At 28.8% G+C, this 25,547-nt stretch overlaps 1 protein-coding gene across 1 annotated transcript; it reads right to left on the reverse strand.

The window, feature by feature from the left end:
- Positions 1–1,057: 1,057 nt before the first annotated feature.
- Positions 1,058–20,559, reverse strand: LOC111642537 (AP-5 complex subunit mu-1-like). The gene is made up of 11 exons (XM_023388885.1): positions 20,293–20,559; positions 18,757–18,880; positions 18,531–18,632; positions 15,459–15,535; positions 14,086–14,158; positions 13,789–13,932; positions 13,586–13,666; positions 8,869–9,061; positions 5,726–5,847; positions 5,540–5,646; positions 1,058–1,184 (listed from the first exon to the last, which is right to left on the reverse strand). Exons 1-11 carry the CDS (start codon positions 20,355–20,357, stop codon positions 1,073–1,075), a joined length of 1,200 nt encoding a protein of 399 aa, XP_023244653.1. The 5' UTR covers positions 20,358–20,559; the 3' UTR covers positions 1,058–1,072.
- Positions 20,560–25,547: the final 4,988 nt, after the last annotated feature.

Here is a 25,547-nt window from a genome sequence, read left to right on the forward strand (position 1 = left end):
TGGCAGCCAAACTGCCCACCTCTTGCCAAATTAGTTAGTAAGTATTATTAATTGTTTAGCCTGTTAAGGCTAAATAATTACTAACGGCTTGATAAAGGAATCCAGTTGTTTGTTTGATATATTATTATTACTTCTGCAAGCAAATTTAGATACAATTATTGAAAAATATTTCTATAATTTATTGATTTTAAATAATTAAAATTTTTAAAATAAAATACATGTTTTATTCATATTTTCATTCTCAAAACAGAAAAAAAGTTTTAAAATAAATAAATTTTTTGATGTCTTGTCTCATACAATATTTTTATGCTTATAACAAAGCTGTTAAATTTTAAACTAAAAAGTTTAAAATTTTATAAATTAATATTGTCTCTTTTATTACTTAAAAAAGTAATAAAAGAGACAATATTAATTTATAAAATGTTGATTTATTAAAAAAGTCCATTCTTAAAATCAGATTGTTAGCTTTATAATATACTGTACTTTTGAAGATATTATTAATATAATTATGCAAAATATCTTTAAGCATCAAAATGCAAAAAAGAAACTCTATAAGAATCCATCTTATTGTATATTAAAATTGCAATAATTAACAATTAACAAATTGGTAATCAAGAGTAAGACATTTTTTAATTTTAAATACTTTTGAAATATTCAGATTTAAAAAATTTAGACATGTAATTACCATGCTGTAACTACTACCAATCCAATCTTTTCCTAATCAAGTTGATCTACATAAAAGCATAATTTATGATTATCATTTAAAAAACTACAGAATCTATTTAAAGATAATTATATATCAGATTTTATAGTGCTCAGTCTTTAATATAATTATAATGACATTTCAGTAAAATTTTCTATCTTACAAGTTATAGATTTAACATAAATTCTATTCTTCAATTATATTCAAATAAAAAAAAAACTGGATGAATGAATTCATTCATCTTTATGAATCTTAAAAATATATTTACAGAAGTTCATAGCATACAGAAGTATCCAATAACATCTGAAGTTCAGTAATTATTGTAATTTAAGAACAGAAGCTAAAATAAATAAGCATTTAATTTGTATTTTATGTAAATAATAATACACTCTTACCAATACTCCAAATAATGGTGTGTCTATCTTCTGAAATTTGAACTTGTCCACAATTTGCATTAAAATCTGCATTTTTAATGGACTCTCTAAAAAAAACAATTTTTAATGAAAAAATATATTATTTAAAATAAAAATTACAATTAAGAACTAAAAACTGTTTTATTCAGAGTATAGATGATAAAATTACACAAATATCAATAAGAACTAAAACCTAATTTATATAAATTCTTATAGTTTCACTTTCAGAAAAAGAGAATCATTAAAATGTATGTATATTTTTCATATGAGTAATTTAAACAAAGAATTAAAAAAGAATTAAAATAGAAGAAAAATGTTTTTAAAAATTTTGTTAACTAAAATCACAAATATCCATCATTCTTAAATTTTTCTTAATACAGGAAATCCTTGTTAATTAGAAGTTGGATAGTTTGAAATGTCATTAGTACATCACTGTACTTTTGTCCCAGCTAGGGATATAGTGATTTACATGTTAAGGAATTCAGTTAGTTAAAAATATGGCTATTTCAAAATTTGAAGTGAAAATTCTGTCCAAATTGTCATATGTGTACGTTCATTTAGATCAGTGTTTCCTAACCTTCTTGTGCTATGCCCCACCTAAGCCTTTCTAAAATTATTATGCCCCCTAACATATACAGTGGCTATACGGTTAACTTAAACTCTGGACGAGTCCATTTTTGAATTGCTCCCCTTAACAATCCAATTGTCCCACATTGGGAAACACTGATTTAGATCAAAGTGCCTCCATGCTATATGAGAACAATAGATCAAGAGCAATTCCAATGTGGTCAATGTGGCTTTGCTTCTACAGTAACACATTTTCAGGTGTCACCTTACCATGGACTACACTTTTTTCTCTTATCTCATAAAGTATGGCTAGTTTTCAGGATTGTAAGATTGGGCTATGAATAGTAAACTGAGATATTTGTAGGACTCTAGACTATTACTACTTTTTAGGCCATTTTAAAAATAATTTGGACTACATTTTGAGGACTTCTGCTTCAGTTTTTATAAAACCTATCTGGCGATCTATGAGATACTTAGTCAGATATATATATGGAAATTTATAATGGAATATTGTCAGAGTTTTGAACTGTAAGCTGATCACCCTACTGAGGAGGCCTATTTTTTTGGGGGGGGGGGAAATTCATTTAGGGAATTTAACAATGTAATAAAAGTGTTTTCTCTGCAATTGGATTTGCTTTTACCATTTTTAACTTTAATTTTTATTTCATTATTGATATAATGTTTTAGAATTTTGAAGTTATCTACCCTCCGTAAGTCATAACAGAAAGATAAATTGATTTTTCGTGTATTTCTCTACAATACAATTAAGTAAGAATTGGATATATAATCTAACTCCATTGTTTTAAATAATTATTTTGAATACTTACTGAACATGTGCCATTTACCTTCACATTTATATTATATAGCATTCTGTATATGTAACCATATTCTGTTTTCTTAATAAATTACATCAGTTATGTGGCATTTGGCATATTGTAAATTATACTTGGAAAATTTGAACTTCATAATTCAAAGTCATGATTATTTCATCCCTTGAATTTCAAACTAATGAAGGTTTCCTATATTCCAAAGTATTCAGCTTGTTCGAATGTTTTGCAAAGTTTTCAAGATAAAAAAATTCTCAATGATAATATAAAAATTGAATTATTATTTAACAAACAATATTTACAAATACAGCATTGTACACTACATCAAAAAATTGATGATGATGACTGAAATTATTGACCTAATCATTAATTTAAAAAATATATTAATGATGATACAAACATACCATTCATGAAACAAATAATCTTTAGTGGAAGTGTAATCAAGAGTTGTCAATTTCACTTTTAAACAGTACATAGTCTTTAAAATGGATAGATGATCTACATAGATTGTCTCTTTAATATGAGTTTTAAACTGTAGTATGAAGATGCAAATAAGCAATTGACTAGTGAATGTTAACTTTTTGTTATATTGCTCTCATAGACAGCAACCAACCAGAAGCAATAAGAAAAAATAAGAAAAACAGCATTTCCAAATATATTAATTTAGATTTAATTTTATAACAAAAGTGTACTTCTTTGCTTCTAGAAAAAATTTTGTTACATAGCATTTTGAAAAAGAGAAATTTTTGTCTTTAGTCCAATTAAAATTGCTCTCATTGCAGAATTAGTCATCATATATTAACCAACTATGTAGCAAATTTACTCATTCATACTTTTAAAGCCCTACTGAAAAATAATAGCTATGTTTGATGTCAAGACAATCAAACTGTGTATGAAATTTAGAGTTTATTCTAGATTTCATATACAATTTGATTATTTTGACATCAAATATATCTATTATTTTTAAGTTAGGCTAGAGCTGTGCAAAATTTGCTCTAGAATTTTAATAACATCTCATGAATTTGCACGTTTGATTTTTTTTTTATTGAATGACATATCTTTTTCATAATAGATGTGTTAATAAAAAATGCAGAAGTGTTTTTTAAATTTAATTTTTGTATTTTGGTAGAGAAAGTCACTAATAATCTAAAATGTTAGATTATTAGTAATAATTTAAAATTTGATTTAAAATTTTTTTTTTCTTGCATAATGATTTAAAGATGAATACAGAAATGATTTAATAAATATAGAAAAATCATCTGTTTTAAAAGCATGTAACTTAATATATTTTCTATAATACAGTTTTTTTTTATAAATATGGGATAAAAGTTTGAGAGAAGAATAAACAATTTGTTTTTACTATTCAAATGTATTTAATATTTTTATTAATACAATAAATATTATGAATTCGCATACATATTTTATATCCTACTGTAGTAGTGAATAATTGTTAAAAATCAATCAATATCTTATGTTTATACAGAGTTCATCTGATTATGTAAACTACTTACATAATCAGATGATAAAATATTGAATTAATATTTTCATTCACATAAAATTAATAAACTAAATAGAAAATTAATTCTTGTAACACATACACCTTATACTGCTGTGAATCTACTTTACTGCTTTAATCAAATGTTTTCAACCTGATCAACAGGCCATCATCAGATTGAAAATGTTTATTTAAAGCAGTAAAGTAAGTTCACAGCAGTATAAGATGTATGTGTTATAATATTTAATGAGTCTGCGTATATGTTGAAGTGAAAATTTAATCATAAATTAGTTTTAAGTTTTAATTAATCATAATTTTCCTAACGTTTCATTTAGAAGTTCCAAGAACTTCTAAATGAAACGTTAGAATTCTGGATTTCTGAATAAGGAAAATGAAAATTACAGAAATTTATCTATTGAAAAAGCAGCAAAATTTCTTATCATTCTAAGAAATTTGATTTTTTTACCTTTTCTTTTGAAAATTTACAAAATTGAAATTTAATTCTAAAAAATTTTTTTAAATATGTAAATTAAGCTGAATAAAATCAAAAGTGATCAAGGCATTGGAATATGGGAAACTTAATACACTAAGTAATATGACTGCTTGTGTATGGCTATATGATTTTTGGTTATTCTAGAAAATCAAACAAGAAATGAAGGTTAGAAATTTAATATTTTTAAACTTTGTTTTATCAGATTTAAATAGTTTAAATCTGATACAACAAAGACTCTGAAAATATTTAAAAAAAAAAAAAATAATAATAATAATAATAATAATACAGAAACACTTTAATCATTAAAGTAAATAATGATATAAGTATATATTTATGAAAGATCTTGCACTGTTCTATTTAATCTTACTTGATAAAAATGTTCTAATATATACCAATATTTTAATCATATTTTGTAATTTCATATTAATTACTAATTATCAACAATTATATATTTAAAATGTATTGAGTAATGTGTTACAAAACTAAATTTTTATATGAAAAGTTTAATACAGTAGAGCATCGATTATCCGACTCAATTGGGGACTCAGGTTGGTCGGATAACTGAAAAAATCGGATAACCGAAAAGAATGAAAAAAATACATTATTAGTATAGTATATTAGTATATCCCATGTAATTAGTATATTAGTATATCGCTATTAACCAACTTTGCGTTGAATTTTCATCTATGTTAAGCCTAAAAAATTTTTTTAAAATAATAATCGTCGCTATTGTATCGTTAAAAATTATTTTTAAATTATTTTATTGCTCACAAAACAAACAACCACTCATAATTAAAAAATTAAGTCTCATTTAAATACAGTATTGGCCTCCCTTCAATGGTCGAGCCAGTGTTGCCAGCTAAAACACGCAAAAATTTAACAAAAATAATATTAAAGTAGCCAAGACATAGCCAAATATTGTAGTGCCACATCACTAGCAGACATTTGAAATTTGCCGACTAGAACGGTCGGTTAACCAATGTGACGGTTAATCAGGGATCAGATAATCGATGCTCTACTGTAATAAAGAAACTTAATAACCTGTTTAAAAAAGGAATCCTTGCTTCACAGAAATCAAACTGATTCTTTATTGTTTTTAATGATTCATTCAATTTTAATTGCAATAATATATCTACAGTTTTTCCTCCCTAAATTAAAAAATTTATTAATCAATCAATCAATTAAAATATATATATTTAACATATGGGAAATTAAGATAATACTTACTTTCAATTTAAAGACTCCTAAAATAGGAACTTCTTTATTATTAGAAGTGGTATAATAACATAATATAAATTTATGTAATGGTGGACTAATGCGAAACTTTTTTATTGATGGAGAATTTCCAGCTAAAGAAAAATATAAATTAGAAACAAGTTAGCATTACTTTTATATCTTGTATACTTTAAAAAATAAATACTTATTTTATTTTCTTGTAAATGCAAAATAAAAATAAAACTAAAACTAATTACTTATGATTGCATTTGATGGAAGATTTATATTCTAATAAGATAAGAAAAATTTAGAGAAATCACTGATCATAACAGACTTTCTTGAAATACAATAAACATCAAAATAGTATATTATTGAACACAATTTTAATGAATTCAAAAACGAATTTAAATTGATATCAATAGTATACTGCATAAAATATTATAATTTATAATAAAATATATTATTCTAATGTTACAAGCTGCCAATAAGAAATGAATCATTCTAATTACAATGAATTTGCATTACATATATTTATAAAACTTGTCTTTTCTGATATTAACTTTTTCTAACAATTCTGATGAATTTAGCTGTGTTTTTGATTTGGTATTGATTCAATACTTTTCCTGTATAATTTTCAAATTTAAATTTTGAAACATACCAACAAAACCTATTCTGTATTTTTCTACAGACATTCCTAATAATCTTCTCACTTTTTGTAACAAAAGTATATTTAGACAAATTTCAATGAAATGAAATAATTCAAATGAAATACTTTATTTCATTAAATCTAAATTAAAAGCAATAACACATTCTTTTATATTTTTAATATATGATTATTGTTCCTTCAATGTATTGATAAATGAATTTAATATTTTAGTAACAAAAAAGGTATATTCAATAAAATTCTAATCCAAACAAAAACATCTGAGATGTAAAAAAAATTATGCAAAGTAAAAATTTATGACAATTTAGATGACAGTCAAAATTTTTCTTAGCAGTTTTTCTTTGATAAAAATAAGCTTGGTGCTTGGAAGCAGTAGCCACAAGATTTTTAACCATATTATTGTTTTCTACATTTCTCCTCCAAGAGCTAAGCTTATCTTTACCACAGAAAAACTCTTCAGAAAAATTTTGACCATCTAAATTGTCATACATTTTTATTTGGCATAATATTTTTACATCTCAGATGTTTTTGTTTGGAAATCAATTGTTTTTGTTTTATAATTGTATTATTATGTCAAGATCAATCAGCATTTGGTGACTGCCAAATGAACAAGTCACCAACCAATGCACCACTGACCAAATGCACTGCCAACCAAATGCTTTCAATATTTATTACAATTGGCAAACTGAACATGTCACCGACCAATGCGTTGCCAATCAAACACACCACCGACCAACGCATCTGATATACCATTTAGAAACATTGTTACAAAAAGTTTCAATTGACATAAATTCAAGCTTTTGTGATTCTGAGTAACATTTTGAATAAAATTCAATTGTTTCCATGCAATTTTATCTTTACAAGCATAGAATTAAGTTGCAAAACTGAATTAGCTCTATGGGAAATCCCTGTGAACTTTGATCTATTGACTTGGAAGTTTCACCAGCACCTCACTGATAACAAGAAAGGCTTAAGTTTAAAAATTGAGCTTTCTAAACTTAGTAGTTTTTCTCCAGAGTGTCTGGAGAAGAAGGAGAAGAAGAAAATACAGCTTATTTGGCAATTTTTGCACTTTTCAATTGCTTATATTTCGGCAACTGCTTTATAAAAAATCTTGAAATTTTGCACACTACCTAAGAAAACAATTTTTTTTCGAACAAGATATTTGGAATTACTTTAGGTGTTTGGGGCAAAGAAATCAACCCCCAATAATTGGCAAGTCTGATTTCTGTATATATATAGTCAATCAGTGACTTTTTTACTGATCTTGCATGTCATCATGGATATTCATTTTAAAAAGGTAGCATTATTTAAATTATTTATTAGCTTATTAACTTGTTGTAATTATCCAAATTTTATGTAATGTATCTAATGATAAATAATAATTTTTAAAATACTTTCTGAATGAAAAAGAGTATTTCAGTTGATTTTGCCACACATAATTAAATATCTTAGGAAAAATTTTCTAAATATAAAGACAATTATTATACAGAATTTTATTGGATAATATATAAATAATCTCAAAATCAATGTTATAACCAAAAATTAAATTGAAGGCAAATAATAAAACATAATTTTTCAAACATCCATGATATGATTAGAAATAACAACAAAAAAATTATGTGATCATCTTTTACATTGAAGCTCTCAACTGCTTCCAAATATAAAGTAGTTCAGAAATAAAGATGTGCTAAAGTTAAAAATACTTCTATTTTCTAGCATTAAAAAATACATAAAACAGAAATATCTTCATAATTGAAGCCATACTGTATAGTATATTAGTGTTATTAACATATAAAATGGATAGCCAAGGCGGTTCATCAGGAATTTTTCATAGGTAATTTGTCCTGGATTTGTCAGGCCCTCACAATTTGACAATTCTCTTGTGGTGTGGCTGAATCCACTATGGTTATTTGCTCACAGGACATAAGGACCAAAAAAACATGAAAAATGATTTAAAACATCTGATCACAATCAAGACTTTAATAAAACTGTTTTGTATTATATCAAAATAAATATATTTTCTTTTTATTAATCACTCATATATAAAATTAATAACTTATATATGCCTTAAAGAATTAAAATTTAAAAATGGAAATGAGCCTGCAAAGAATTTATGTATGTTTAAAATCAGACAAACAGAAAATCATTTCTAGAAAGTCTTATAGTCTAACTGATTCTTTTAGTATAACCTGTACAGTTAAGTTTTGTGGAGTGATTTGTATTAATAGCAATATAAATTAAATAGAAATTTCTAGTGCTCTAAATATTAAGAATGTTTCCAAACGGCTAAATGGATATAAAAAAAACTAATTTTAATGTAAAATTTCATAGCAACCATACCAATATTTTATTTTAAAAATTTAATTAAATGTTATACTAACTAATAATTAGTTATAGTGTTACTCTTTATAAAAAATTATTAAGTTTTCTATAGAAAGTCACCCTTTTCTTTTATAAGGTAATAAATTATCTTCAGCAAAGTTATTACCTTTTTCTCTTCCTATCATTAAAGAAGTAGATAACTGAGCACAAGGATGAAGAACTAAAGAATCCACACACAAATTTTCTGAAGACTGATTAGATAAAGTCAAAGACATATCAACTTGAGTACCCTCCATTTCTACTTTCATTGTTATATTACCATAAATATTTAATAGTGTTTGTACTCCTGGCTTATCACACTACAAATAAAAAGTTTTATTAAATATTTTTAAAAATCTCAGAAATATTAAATTCAAAAAGAAAAATCTAAAATACATTTTTGAAATACAAAAATGTTTAATTCAAACTTCAAATTAGTATATACAGTGGAACCTCGCTTAACGAACATAATTTGTTCCAGAATCATACTCGTAATGCAAAGTACTCATTAAGCAAAACAATTTTTCCCATAGAAATTAATGTAAAATACGATAATGTGTTCCAGGCCAAAAAAAAAAAAAAACCAAATATTTTATGTATAACGATTATTCAAAAAGAAAAATCTAAAATACATTTTTGAAATATAAAAATGTTTAATTCAAACTTCAAATTGGTATATACAGTGGAACCTCGCTTAACAAACATAATTTGTTCCAGAATCATACTCGTAATGCAAAACACTCATTAAGCAAAACAACTTTTCCCATAGAAATTAATGTAAAATACGATAATGTGTTCCAGGCCAAAAAAAAATACTCAAATATTTTATATATAACATTAATTTAAAGAAAATTGTACAATGTGCATTGTTAAGGAGTGTGAATCATCATCATCTTTTCTTCTAGCGCAGAATGAACAAACCTGGAATAAGAATTCAATTTGCAGAAAACAAAAAAAAAAAAAAAANCTTTAATTAAATAATAGAAATTAATTAATTTGACTAGAGGTAGGCAGTTATGCTGCCATCTCATGTTAAATTTAATAATTACAAATACAGTAGATCCCCTATAACACAGGTTCATATAAGACAGATTCATATAACATGGTGGAAAAATTGTGATTGTGTTCATATAACATGCTAAAAGAGGCTCGTATAACATGGTAAAAGAACGAGACAGATTGTCACGCCTGACTCGTATCTCAACAGGATTGGTTGAATCTGGACCAATAGTGGATTTTGCATAAACCATCGAGTTTAAATGAGCAGCGGACCTACTAAAAACATTTATCATTCATAAAAATTATATTTCTATTAATGATGTCTCCAAAGTTCATCAAATTTTTCACAGAAAGAATAACTTATCAGGAAACACATGACTGCCATCTGATGAGCCACTCCACAATGAAAACAAGCTTAAGCAATGGCGTCTTCGAATGGTGCGCACTCATTACGTATTCCTACAATTTTTTGTTTGTAGCATAGTTTATAAGGATTATTCCAAAAGAATTATATGTGTTTTGGAAATGTTTGAGACAAATTAGCCTAGAATCGATTAATTTTATGGAAGATTTTAATTTTGTGTATTTTAGGGGGTATGGCTATTCTTTCAAATAGCCATAACCCTAAACTACACAAATGCCAGCTGTGAACAGCTCACGTATTTGTAAAATCTAAGTGACTCGTACAACACGGAATTCACATAACACGGAACATATCTACCATGCTATAGGGGTCTACTGTAGTTAATTTTTAATTCAGACATTTCTAAAATTTAATATGGAATTGGTCATTAAATTTAACATGAGATGGCAGCGTAACTGCCTACCTCTAGTCAAATTAATTAATTTCTAATATTTAATTATAGCCTTTACATAGCCCAAGAATTTGGCATATCGTTTGGCATGTTTATTATATAATTGATTATGGTTGTTGATGTTTAAAAGTAATATGTGTGAACACAAGTTTGGAAAAATGTGATCACAAGCAACACTAAGATGCTAGTGAAACGAGTGATAAACACATACTGATGGAGCATGTGACCAATTTGGGATTTTCCCTCTCCTCGTCACTCGTTATGTGAGACATCGCTCATTAAGCAAGGCAACTTTTTACAATTTGTTTTGCTCATTATGCGAAACACTCATTATGTGCAATGCTCATTAAACAAGGTTCCACTGTATTAGTAATTGTAAATGTTGTTATACATTTTTTAAAATTTAATTCTTCTATGAATTATTCTTAGAAAACACCAAAAAACAATATCAAATAAATATTTATATAACCTTATTACTGTCTTAATTTAAATAGTCTCAATACTTTGATAAAATAAATTTAGAAAATTTATTAAAAAGTTTTCAAAAGAGACAATGCATTATTAAGAGTTGATCTTTCTTCAGAGGCTTCTCATCTACTTTAAAAAGTAAAACGTTAAAATCTTTCCTATAGCAACAGCACAGTTAAAAAATACATTTTGTAAAATGGCCAAGATAGTAGGTACAAACTTAGAAAATCTATAAAAAATTCTCAAAACAGACAATACATTAAAAGTGTTTTCATGTGTCTTCATCTCATCCTTTCTACATACCTCACTCACTTTACTGTTCTGGTCATTTTATCAAATATATTTTAATAATATATCAAATTAGAATAGCCTAAACCAGTTAGATATTAGTCAGTTTACATAAAAGCTGGCAATCTGATCTAACTTTTTAATAGACTGTGTCTTTACATTTTTCTTATTAGTTAGAAGAAGTTTAATTTTTAAATTTAAGAAAGTAAAGTTAACAGAAAATAAAAATTGATTACTGGTTTTATTTGAATAATAACTGCCATAAAATAGTAGCTGCATCTACAACTTGAAGATTTCTGAAAATTTGGAGAAACAATGTAAAATTAATAAAGAATGTAGACTATAGTAGACAGGTACTATATATATATTTTTTTTTTAACAAAGAAACTTTAATAGAAAATGAAATATGTAAAATGGTAAAAATATACAATAAATGCATTTTTTAATTATTTTCTTATAATTACAGTAGAGCCTCGATTATCTGACCCCCGATTAACTGCCACCTCGGTTAACCGACCATCCTAGTCGGCAGATTTCAAATGTCCGCTAGTCATGTGGCGCTACAATATTTGGCTATGTCTCGGCTACTTTAATATTATTTTTACGTGTTTTAGCTGGCAACACTCATTAAACCATGAAAGGGAGCCAGTATTTAAACGAGGCTTAATTTTCTAATTTTTAACGATACAATAGCGACGATTATTATTTTAAAAAATTTTTGTTAGGCTTAACATCGATGAAAATTCAACGCGAAGTAGGTTAATAGCGATATACTAATATACTAATTACATGGGATATAATAATATATTACACTAATAATGGATTTTTTCATACTTTTCGGTTATCCGACCAACCCCAGTCCCCAGTTGGGTCGGATAATTGAGGCTCTACTGTAGTATATAGAATGTAATATTCATTACAAAGAAAGATACTAGTTGCTATTTCAACTATAATTTGCTTGAAAAATCAAACTTTCACGAATAAATATTTAAATATTTTATTAATAATGAATGTTAAGTGAGTACGTACAAAGATGATAATAACTAGACAAAATATGCAGTTTAAAATAGCAACTACAGCTATTATTTGAATAACACTATTAATTTTAGAATATAACTTTTCCTATTAAAAAAAGTAAGTTTATTTAAAAAAAGCTATTTAAAAACCTAAATTTATTAACTTCAAAACAAGTCAAAGCCATGTTCCAATAACAAATCTAAATGAAAAACTGCTGAATATTTTAAGTTACATTTATATCAACTTTTTAATTTTATATTTTTAACTTATCATTTGAAATTTTAGCCACATCTATATATATTTTTAATATTAGTTTTGGATTTTAAAATAATATATTTATGCTGTTTTTAATAAATAGTATAAATATAGCCCAAAAACCTTATGGTTTTTGTCTTAAATTTAATTTAAAAACATTACTGAGACATTTTCAGTTCTATTTTTTTAGCAATATTATTGTATAAATATGCTGAAGGCACTTTGAAAATGTTTTAAAGTCAATAAAATGTAGATTCTTGAATATGTTACTATATATTAGTATTTAAGAAAAAAAAATGCAAAAATATTTGACAACCACCTCTATCTATGTATCAATAATTTCCTTACATGCAATTTTTAATATCATACAAAATTAATATAAATCAACAGGAATCATTTTTTAACAATTTTTTTAAGTATACTTATCATCCTGGCTTTTTATCAACAATACATTTTTATAATAGTGCCATTGCCAAAGGCTCCTTTTTTTTTGGGCTTCGTGTATTGAGGTTTATGAGAGCTTCAACATAAAAACCAATTTTTCCATTAAACTGTTATGTGTCTGAGGTTTAAAAAAGGATGAAATGTGAAGACATTTTTAATAAAAATAGCATTATAAAAAGCTTTTTTGTTTTTATAAAAAAATTTCTTTTTATTTTATGTTGTTTTTTAAATATGTTTTTCAATAAGTAATATTAGAACTTAATTAAAGCATGCATTTACTTCTTAAATAAATAAATTAATAATTGCTGTTAAATGAAAGCATTTAAGATTATGTTAAAAATTAAAAAGTCAGTGTTGAATTATTATTTAATTTTTCAACATAATTTACTTTAAAACAAAAATTATATTTGAAAATGAAAAAATGTAAATAAATTTTATTTGAAAATGTAAAATAATCTCTGCTTATCCATTTTAATATAATTTCATTAAATGAAAACTTAAACTTTAACATTATAATTAGCAAGAGTTAATCCAAATAAATAAAAAATTTTTAAATACCTGTATACATCTTACAAATTCTGTAAGATGAATGAATACAGATGGTTTTCCTTTGTAATTCATAGGCTTCCAAGCTGGTTGCTATTGAATATAAATACCATTTTAATATATTTTTATATTTTTGCTAAATTAGTTTATCATGAAATATATTAAAACATCTCTGACATATGGATACTTTGTTAAAAATAATTAATATTAAAAACCTTCAATGTTGTCTTTGATGTTCCTAAATCATTTTCTGGTAAATGTAAAATGCTTTTAACTGTTGATGGCTCTGTATCAGATGTTAGACCAAAAGGCATACTGAGAGATAAATAATTATCTAGTTCAATAAACTTATTTGATATCTGGAAAATAATATATTAAAATAATTAAAATCAAAATAAAATTTATAAATTGCAAAAATAAATAATTTAAATAATAAATTGAAATAAAAATTTTATTAAACAAATATGATAAATAATTTCTTAACTATTACTTATTAATAAATATGTTCTTACTTCATTTGAGATAATTGGTCCTACAAAACTTATAATGCCAAGCAGAACTGAAAATCCAACACTTACAGACTGACTAAATTAAAAAAAAAAAATACAATGCATTATTATTTTACAATAAATAAATATAAAGTATATATATAAAACATTAATGATAAGGTTTCAATTAATTTAAAAATAATTATTATGAGTATGCATCAATCTAAACTTTGTATTGGTGTAGAATGATTCCAGAACCAAATATATACACAGTATAAACTTGAAATACATTCATATAATGGGACATAATTATCCAGGCTATTGCTTTCACAGACTTCTATATTTATTTTAAATTATCTAATTATTAAATTTACCTAATATAATCTTAATAAATAAAATAAATTTAATGTTTTAGAATAAAATTATTGTAAAAAGTAGAATAAACTATAGATGACTTCATTACACCCTTTCATACACCACAGAAACACAACTGTTGTTTTTTTTCCAGTGAAGTCAACCTTTTGTTAGAAGCTACACATCCACCACAATATGCAAAAAAAACATTTAAAAATTTCAGAATAATGGCATAATTATAAAATAATAAAAATATATTAATTAATATACTGGCAAGGATGAGTTTAATATGTAAAAAATATTGATTGTACATTGTATGCAATGTCTTTTTGGAATATATATTTGTTTTAACTGTTAAAACAAAAATAATAAATGAGTTTCATTATTATATCTTCAATTTCTTTTCACAGAATCTTTATTGAAGTGATCTGTATCTGACTGCATATACTATATTTCTTGAAAGTTGTTTAAATGTTTCCTTATTATTGGACTTCAATTTTAAACCTATAAATTTCCACTGTTGTCCATCTGTCTGCCTATCTTTCCTTAATCTTGAGAACAGAGTTAGATAGATGAACGATGAGACCAAATAGAGTAATCTTAGGGGCAGGAGGCCCTGATCAACTATATACAAATTTCCAATACAAACTGAAAGTCATATTATTTCAATTCAAAAATTTTTCCCTGAAAGCAGTTAGATAGATGACCATTGCTCCAATGCTAACGGAAAAGTATGATGTACAAGGGCAAAACACTATAGTACTAATTTGAGGTGGAGAGCATATATTTTGAATTAAATAAATTAAAAATATATAATTAAAAGTTGCAGCCTAGCATTGTGACAATGTCACAATAAATAATTGCTTGTTGATAATGAATATCTCTGCTCTAAACTATTTATGACTATAAAGTAAAATTAAAGTACAAGTTTTCTATACAGAAATATTTTTTATTAAAAAAAATTGATTGTAGTTAGATAAAAGTTTAAATATGAAAATGATATTTAAATTTATAGAATTAAATAAAAAATAAAATTCACTTACATTTGAAAAAGTGAAATTTTATGATCATTCTCATATTTTTCTTCTACCAAAGGTAAACAACAAAAAAGATAACCAAACTGTAAAATTGAATATATATAATATTAACTATACGGGATAATTTCATATTAATGTGTTGATAAGTTTATTGAAAAACATCTAATGTTTAGAAAATTTTATTTAGTTAAATATAACGCAAATTTATATTTTAATTCACTTTACAATTATGCAACATTAAAAATGTTTCTTATTACATTTACTTATCTAATTTCAAAATATTTTTAACTTAAAATGATTTAAGATTAAATTTAAGCTAAAAATGTGTCTTCTATTCTAATAGGATGCTCAAAAAATAGTAGTAGTATGTTCTGGAAACTTAGTTAATTAAATCATTCATCACATTACCAAAGAATACACATTCAAATAGAAAAAACTGTCTTGATTCCCTTTAGAATCAAAGTAAATATATTTTTTTATTTGAGTTTTAGTAAGTCTTTTTTGATAAAAGTTTACATAGGTAGAACCAATGGTGGCACTTCCGGTCACCATCTTGTTTATGAACACTATGTCCACAAACAAGATGGCAACCAGTGCAGCTACTTACTACAATGGCATTTAAAGAAATAAGCTTTCACTCACCATTGACATATTTCTAATTCCTTTTCTCCAATTTATTCAGTAAAAAACATGGTTCGGATGATTCTATTGTAACTTTGTCCTTTTCAATTATAGAAATTTTTCCTGCATTCTTAACACACATTGCTTACAATTTTCAGATTTATTTGGCACTTACTTTCAGGACTGAAGTTACAATATCTGGCTCTTTCCAAACTAAAACATGTCTTGCTCCTGAATAAAATTTATTTGTATGCTGAACAAACAGATCAAACACCTTTCTCCTAGTTTTTTTCATTTTGCTCACAACAATCGTGTTGATTTTGACGTTTCTAAGTCCATCCAATTTTCATTCCAGTAAAATTAGATGATGAAACAATCATAATGTGTCATATAAAATTCACCAGTCAACAGTTGTTCGACTACTTATGCCCACAGCCAAACAGGTGACACTCAACATGCATTCTATGCAAATTAAATGCCAAATAAACAAAGAATTCGTTTCCAAGAAATTTTCCCAAATTTATGTTTATAAATAACTTCAAATGATGAACTGTTCATCTTGCGTTTATGACATCTAAAAGTATCACGATCTTTTCGGTAATTTAATTTACTGTTTGATTCAATGTTATGACTGGGTGAATTCATAGACACTTGGCAATTTTCATCATCAACTTTTTATTTCAGAACTTTATTTGTTGAGACATGTTTTGGGATTTAAGGAAGACTATGTATTTTAATGATGATTGAAATGAAATATCACATTAAATAAATTTTTGATATCATAATACTATGAACATTTTAACTTTTTTAATAAAAAATTTAAGCCAAACAACACACATCATCATATAGATTGTTTAAATTAGGTATGCATATTGTTGATTATTTAATACTTTTTTAAGAAAGGATGAACTTTATATATTTGAGTTACAATAATAATTATCAAATAATAGATCATGAATAGATTGAAGCAGACTAGAATGTGATATTTTGACACACATTTATCTGTCCCATCTTGACTCATATTTATTCCTGTGAAGTGTGACAGAGCAGTGCATTAGAAAAATTATTTTGCTATATAGACCATCTGATATGAAGTTTTTACTTGAAACAAAATTAGAATTTGGAAATTCATATTTCCTGAAAAAAAATATAATATCTATACATATTTCTGATATTGTAGAGCAACTTTGAGTGTTTAATATTTTGGAGATACAAAAGAACTGATTATGTGTACACATTTGAAAATGGATTTAGTTTCCTAAGCAGTTATAAAAAAAAGTTATCATTCTGCTGTAACTCTTTTTATATATCTTTATTATCTGAAATTTCAAATATATATATAAATATATATATTTGTATAAAGGTTTTTTATTTTTATATATCAACTAAGTAGCTTAAATTTCTAGTGAACAGAAAACCACAAAATGTAAAGCTTATTGCAATAAACTGTGTTTATGCAAAGAAAAAGAGGTAGAAGTTTACTTAGGTGGTCCCAATGGCTGCACCTCTGGAATCTCGACAAGATGTGTGTTTTGAATCTTAATTTAGGTGTCGCTGTCTTTAGTTTACAAGTTTTCTAATGTCATTTCAGTACTAGAATAATTTCCTAACATTTTATAACTGTGTTAAGAGTAATTTAAATTTTTAGGTTCAAAAAGTAATGTATTATTATAAATCATTTTTTCCCGAAGTTTACAATTCGTATTTTGTTGTTTATTGGTGTAATGGCAGAGCATGGAAAACATCAACAATTTTCTTGGCAAAAGTGTGCTTCAAGAATTTTTTTTTTATTTCATAGTATCAGAATATTTTGAATTTAATTGTGACAAGAGAACTACATCAGTTGGTATATTTGCCATATAGTATGTTGATGGAGAAGTTCGATGTACAGAAAGTGCCTAAAAGATGTCTGGTGTAAGAATAAGATATAATCTACCTGCAAAAACACCTCAACTGAACTAGATGTATTTTGGTTGTTGTATATATGCTATTTCGAGATGTGACGGTATTTTCGATTGTCATATATATGTTATTACAGGATATAATGCCAACCGAAGAGGGGTTAAGAACCAACAGAAAACGGCTGATAATTCATGGCTTTTCATGATGAGATTGTCTGCTATTAGTAACACTTATTGCTAATAGCAGACAGACAATCTTAATACACAACTTATAAAATATTGTGCAGATACTTTGGAAAGTTTCAAAACTAACATGACCCATGTATCATTCAGCCCCAACTCCCTTTACATATCAAAGATATTATATTTTTAATTACATATATTTTGATTTTTCATTAAAATTACAAAATTACAAAAATAATTTTATTTGATCCTCAATTATATAAATTATTTTGCCTCAAAGTAAATATTTTATATATATATTTCTAATATTTACTTTTTGTATCAACAAATAAAATAATAAGCAAGAAATTTTAAAAACTTAAATATCAAATACCTGTTCAATTACAAGAACTGGCCATAATTCACCATCATTTATTTTTAAACTGAGAACAGGTAGTTGCATTTGAGAAGATGCAGAATCTCTCCATTCTATAAACTACAATGAACATTTATTATTTTTTATATTTTATTGTATCAAACTTCATTATTCAATTAATTCTACAAAATCCAAATTAAATGCAAATATATAATTAAATTTCTATTTTAAAATTAATTTTTACCTCTTTTGATGAGTTCAATCCAAGTTTAATCAACAAACTTTTACTAAATTCATCACAATTAGGAATCTTTGTAAATAAATCCTTATGTATTTTTTGTGCTCTCCTTTCAACTGTTTGAAAAACTCTGAACAATGNTTTAATCCAATTTAATGCATAACTTTGAATATTTTATTTAAATATACAAAATCTGAAGGGGTTAAAGATCTTTTGAGAAGTGGGAGGATGTCAGAACGACAGTCTTAGAATGTCATCCAAATCAGGTTGAGGTTAATAGACTTAGGGATCTCTACAATTATAATGCTATTAATGACTTCTGAAAAATCCTGAAGAGAGAAAAGCAATCGACATTAGACAGATTCTTTAACCCCACAAACGGAAAAAACATGACTAATAAAAATTCAAGACTGTGTATGTATGTATTTTTATTATTACATATAAATAAACTTAGTAAGAAAATATATATCTTTTTTATTTTTTGGGGTCTCCAGAACGCATTAATCAAATTCCCATAAAAACCTATGGTAAATCGATAATCAGTTAACAAACAATTCGGATAGCGAACAAAGTCTTGGAACAGATTATGTTTGTTAACCGATCACTCACTGTACTGTACAAACTGTCAAAGCCTACACAAAGTCCAAAATTAAGTAATTTAAAATTTTATGTTAGAGACAGTAATACCATTTTCTTTACATGTCTACAACAAGCACGAGTTGCATGTGTCTTGTCGTGATCAAATTGTCGGCATTGCAACTCGGCAACAAGTGACCTTATAATAAACCAACATCCACTTCATCTGCTATCTTTTTTATTTTTTAATGCAAGGGAATGGCTTTGGCAAATAATGGTACTTTTTACTTAGTTCTTTAGCTATATTTAAAATACTGCCATTACTACACTAAAACTAGTCAACATTTTATATCCAAAATGCTTACAAAATCAACAGCAAGAGTTTTGCTTATCTCATGCCACGCCTGTGCTCTTTCATCTTTTTTTTTTTTGATAAAAATGAAGAATTAAAACCCCACAAACAGTCGTGAACTTAAATAAGCTCAATCCATCTCAATTCTAAAACCATACCAGTATTCTCACTTTCTGCCATGACGACAATAATTTCAAAGACATCACCACATAACATGACACAAAGGCATTTGCTGAGTGAATGAATATTTTTTATCAGCAAAAATAGAATAAACTTTTTGTTTCTAGTCGCGGTTGTGGTTGCATCAGTTTTAGGTGGGGTTTACTAGTTATCGGGAACAGTTGTTGCACTTGCAGTTGCCTGAGTGGCTGGAAATCACAAGGTGTGATCACAGCCAAAAGAATTGCTTTTCCCTTTCTGGCAACTCACACATCTATACCCAGAGATATTTAGAAATTATAAAAGTTGAAATAACTAGATAACTATTGAAATAAAAATCATCATGAAGAAACTAGGAGTATGTGGCAAATAATCATGGAAATCCTCCCCTTTTTGGGCCAGCCTACTTCTCTCCCCTTCCTAAAGTCCTATAGGGGAATGTACTGTACATTTACCTAAAATAATAAACTTTTCCGAAATCTTGGCAGAGCGAAACTATCCAAATAGCTCTTAAACTCATATTGATTGCATTCTTGCATAATATAAACGATATAGTAACATCAGTTCGTTAACATCTAATAGCTTCCAGTCAAAACATCAGCCATTTTAAAATAACTCACGTGCGTTTTGTTTGAGAATCATATGATAACACGTGACTTTTTAAAAATGGAGAAAAATTTTATACGGATTTAACATTGCCTATCGACTATTTTTACTATTGCTTAAATTCATTAAAAATATTTTAATTTTTGTTCAGTTTTAATAATAATATTTAAAAATTAGCTAAATATCATTTAAGCTAAATTTAACACCAGGTGGCCAAGGTCGAACCCTGGTGTTACATATATAAAACTAAAAAGTAGAAAATAAAAAATTATTAAAGAAAATTTATAAAAACGTTTTTTATTCACAAGTGCGCTAAAAAGTAAAATTTAATTTTTACTTTTCTGTGCACTTACGTGAATAAAAAGTGTCTAAATTAAAAAAAATAGTATATTTTATTTATCGTATAACATTATTATAAATAACGTCAAACAAAGATTTACCTGAAACATTTTAATCTTTAAAAAATGTACTTATAAATAAAACCAGCAACGAGTTGCTCAACATTCCCGGCGACTTTAAAAATTTTAGTGGCGCCATCTGTTATATTTTATTAGATAAACGTTTAACAAACCCCCCCCCCGCAGGACTTGATGTTTGATTAAAACAAATTTGAAAGTCTGAGTTGACAAGGAGTGAAAGTTTTGACATTGGAAGAGAAGGCTTGTGAGACAGTGTACGGAGTTATCTGCCTCCCCAGTCCTTGGTTTTGGAGTGGTTTGGGTCGTTCAGAGGTATTTTCTGTCTTTGGAACGGGATTTCGTGGGACAGACGTATCAGGTAGGAGTGTAGTTTGAGTGTTTTCAAGTGGTGGCGGGATATTCGGGAGTCGGGGCGTCTTCGCCCCGGCCTGACCGGTCTGGGTCTATGGACATAGGGGTGGAAACGGAGTTGCAACCTTCGCTGCTTCGGTTTTTGTCTCCGGTGACAGAAGTCACAAAACTTGGTTGGATACGGCAAAGTATAACGGAGGAACACACTCCATATTCTGGAAAGGGGATCATCCCCTCCGCCGTTTGCGTCCACCTGACTTGCATGCGGTTTTGCGGGGGTATTTCCCTAATCCGGAGAAGATACTGGACGTGCATTATACGCGTAATGGTCTACTTTTACTAAAAACGTTAGATCCGGAAGTCGCGGCTACGGCCCTTGGGGTTACGTCTTTGGGGGACACGCCGGTTCACGGTCGGCTGGCCCAAGACTGCGTATCTACAGGCTACGTTATTCGGGGAGTGGATACGACAATATCAGCTAAGGAAATCCACGATTTACTTGAGGAGGAGGGAGTTCCGATTCTCGAGGTTCGGCGGTTTACTCGGAAGGTGGAGGGTGTCATGGCGCCTAGTACTACTGTTTATTTGTCGGTGGCCAGTGTTACTCCACTGGCGTTTGTGAAATTATATTATCAACGGTTTCGATGCGAACGTTTCTACCCCCGTCCTCGGCTGTGTTTGCGGTGTCTAAATTACGGTCACGGGCAGAATAACTGTAGAGGCAGTCGGAAATGCCTGAAGTGCGGACGAGATCATGACGCGACGGATTGCGAGGCAGACAATATAAGGTGTGCTAGGTGTGGAGGAGAACATACAGCGGACTCTGCGTATTGTCCAGAATATCAACGGGAGGCGCGGATATTAAAACTGCGGACGTTACACACGTGCTCTCATATGGAAGCGAGGGGTAAATTGGAGAAGACTTCCAAATCCCCAACAACATATGCTCAGGCAGTCAGAGTAACATCTGGATCCCAGGCGGGAGACGGAGAACGAGTAAGACAAACACAGAGTAGACAGGCATCGGTCAATGCCAGGGTGGACGAGGGGGTGTTGAAGACGCTTATCTCTAGAATAGCGAACTTGGAAACTGCTATAGTGGTATTACGTAATGAACTTGTTGAATTGCGGAAGTCGTGCCAAGGGAGTACCTGCGCGGTGACTCAGGGGAGCCAGCAGGTAGACTCAAGGGAGATCACGCATCCTCCAGGGTCGGGAAATGCGAATTTCAAACGTCCTTCCCAAGGCGAGTTGCAGCGCAAGATAGGGAGAACTCCTAAGAAGAAACGTGGGGGGAAACANCGATCTAACTGCATTCTCGAGATTAATGGAGCAATTTATAGGTTTACAATTTTTGAAAATTTCAGCCTAATTAATGCTGAAAATTTTTACTTTCTCATAATATTCTATTTGGAATTGAAGTTTCAAGTATCTTCTTCCTTACGTCCGTTTTTGTTCTAAAATTATTATTAAATCTTGGATATAAATTTACGAATATCCAAGATTTTCGCGAAATTTTTTGCAATTAGTTTTGCAGCTCTGTTAATTGGGCTGAAAGTTTTAAACTGCAGATATATGACTTCCCACTATCATTCTTCAGTCTGTCTGTCTGTCCTTTATTACATTACAATGCATTTCGGGTGCAAATTTTGTTTTACTTGCACCCCTCTTCAGGGGTGCAAGTAGATGCCCTTTGTTAATATCCAGAACGGAGTTAGATGAAAATCAAGACCAGATATGGAAAGTTTAGGGGCCTGAGGCCTGGTTAACTGTATATGAATTTCCTGTACCGGAAGTTACGTGATTTAAATTCAAAACTTTTCTCCAAAATGGAGTTAGATAGATGACAGCATGACTCGATTGTTATAAGGAGAAGTATGATATACAGTACATACAGGGACAAGGCATCACAAAATCTGACCAGATTAGTGGCTGAAGATCTCGATTAACTATATACAGACTTCCGTTCCTTGAAAATATTTCTGAATACAAATATTGATTTTATTATTTTATATTTGCATATATTTTCTCTTTATATTTACATTATTACTGAATACATAGAAATGACAACACCAATAGTATTTTTTTAGTTTATCCTTTGTTATTTAGCATAGAAAATTCCTGATATTTAAAATGTCACAATCTCCTACCTGGAATGCAATGGCATTATCTCATGGGCAAAAAGGAAAATTGCCTGGGGCCTCCTGTTGGAGGACGCCCCAGGCAAATCTTTTATAAACTCATTGCTGTAGTAAGAATACCAAAATTTAAATTTTGCACCATATCTGCTGACTCTAGATTGCTGGTGTGGTGCAGGTGCAATACAGAACTTAACCCTCCAGAGGTGTTGTTTAAAATGAATGAAGATACCAGGGGATTCCCCTCAAAAAATTCCCCAAAGTAAAATGTCTGAAGACAACACTCTACATGGGGTCCTTAATTAAAATTTACATGCCACTGCTGGAATGCCTTCTTCTTTACAGAAACAACATTCAAGAAAAATCAAAATAAATCATTTTACTTAATTTAATCCATTGGATTTTTCTTAGATCCCAAAGGAAATAATTTTAATTTCACTATTATTTCAAACAAAATACTTTATTGTTTATTATAATTGTTTGCATTGTAAATATCTTGAAAATCAAAATTTATTTATTTTCTACATTCAAATAATTGAAGTTTTTANAAATTATAGATGATCACTGCGTAGCATCACCAGCGGAGTTGGCAAAACTCCGTCGGCGTCCATCTCTTACCTCTATCCCAAATGTCTGACAATCGGCGGGAGAGGCGGGGTTTTACGATTGTTCACTGGAATGCGCACGGACTACGGGCAAAAAGAGACCTCCTTCTAACGGAGCAGTGGTTTCAAACGGTGGATGTGCTCATGATCCAGGAAACGTGGTTAACGGGAGGACAGTCTTTTACCTTACCGGGGTTTACTATTTTCCGTTCTGATCGGTCTACAGGACCGGGGGGAGGGCTGTTGACGGCGGTGGCTGACAAATGGCCGGTCGTGCTCCAATCGCCGGGCCTTAGTGTGCGAGGGTTGGAAACTCTGGAGGTGAGAGTTTTTATCGGGGATTTCTCCTTATCATTGGTTAATGTCTATGCCCCAACGGGGATTCAGGATCGCGAGCAACTTGAGGGCTGGCGGTTGGCTCCGTCCAATTCCCGTATTATTGCGGGCGATTGGAACGCTCACCATCCCTATTGGGACTACGATTGTACTCGCCCGGACGCAGCGGGCAGGGCTCTCTTTGATTGGATATTGTCAAACGGGTGGTGTTGTTGGAATACGGGTGAACCTACCTTTTTCCACAGGTCAGGGTCCTCGGCGATTGATTTAACGCTGTGTACCCCTGATCTGTTGGGGTTGGCAACGTGGAGACCTAGTACGGACACTGTGACCAGCGACCACGCTCCGATCCAGTTGAAGGTGTCTCTTTTACCAAGGNGTGAAAAAGGGAATAAAATAAACATAAAGTAGGAAGAGAAAAATGAGTTACTATATATTTCAAATCACCTGATGCATTAAAATAAAAGTGCATCATCATAACGGAAACAAATAGCAAAGAATTTCTTTCCATGCAAGATATTCGGATAACAGATAGAAGACATTAAACAGAAAATAAAAATACAAAATAGCTGATCTAAACAATGTCTGTTATAAGATTAAAATATATATAGGAAAGAGCATATGATTTTAATTTCTTGTTAAAATGTAAATAAAAACATTCAAATAGATGTAAATTGCTAAAAGAAATATTTAAATACTGTATATTTATCTGTTATTCTCAATTAGCTAAGTGGCTTATGAATCTATGATTCATATAAACATAGTGCATTATTAAATTATTACTACTATGAGGATTTAGGCTCTTTTGTGAGTTTTAAAACTCAAAACATTTTTTTTATTCATCATTATTTCCCTTTGTCCTCCAGTTTTCCCTTTCTTGGAGGTTGAAATTAAACCTTTTGACCCATCACTGTGCTGCATCACTTTGGAAGGTGAACTTACTTAAGTTGAAGGTGAACTTACTTAAGTTGAAGGTGAACTTAAGTGAGTTGAACGTGAACTTAAGTTAAGATGAACTTAAGTTTTCAAAGACGTTCAGGACAAGAGATAAAGTTCTCCCCTCACAACAAGGGATTATTCATTTTCATCTTCGTTTCAATGTACAAATAACTAGCCAATTAACAAGAACCTCAACTTGTTATGCGATAGAGGGTGCACCGACAAGGGTAGACCAATTGAACAATCATCACTCAGGTTGCACCACATACTCTGATCTTAGTCACCTTAGGCCAGGGGTCGGCAACCTTTTGAGTCA

This window comes from Centruroides sculpturatus, unplaced genomic scaffold, assembly GCF_000671375.1.
Source record: "Centruroides sculpturatus isolate CEXI.00-Female unplaced genomic scaffold, Cexi_2.0 scaffold1730, whole genome shotgun sequence".
In the NCBI taxonomy this organism is placed as follows: Eukaryota; Metazoa; Arthropoda; class Arachnida; order Scorpiones; family Buthidae; genus Centruroides; species Centruroides sculpturatus.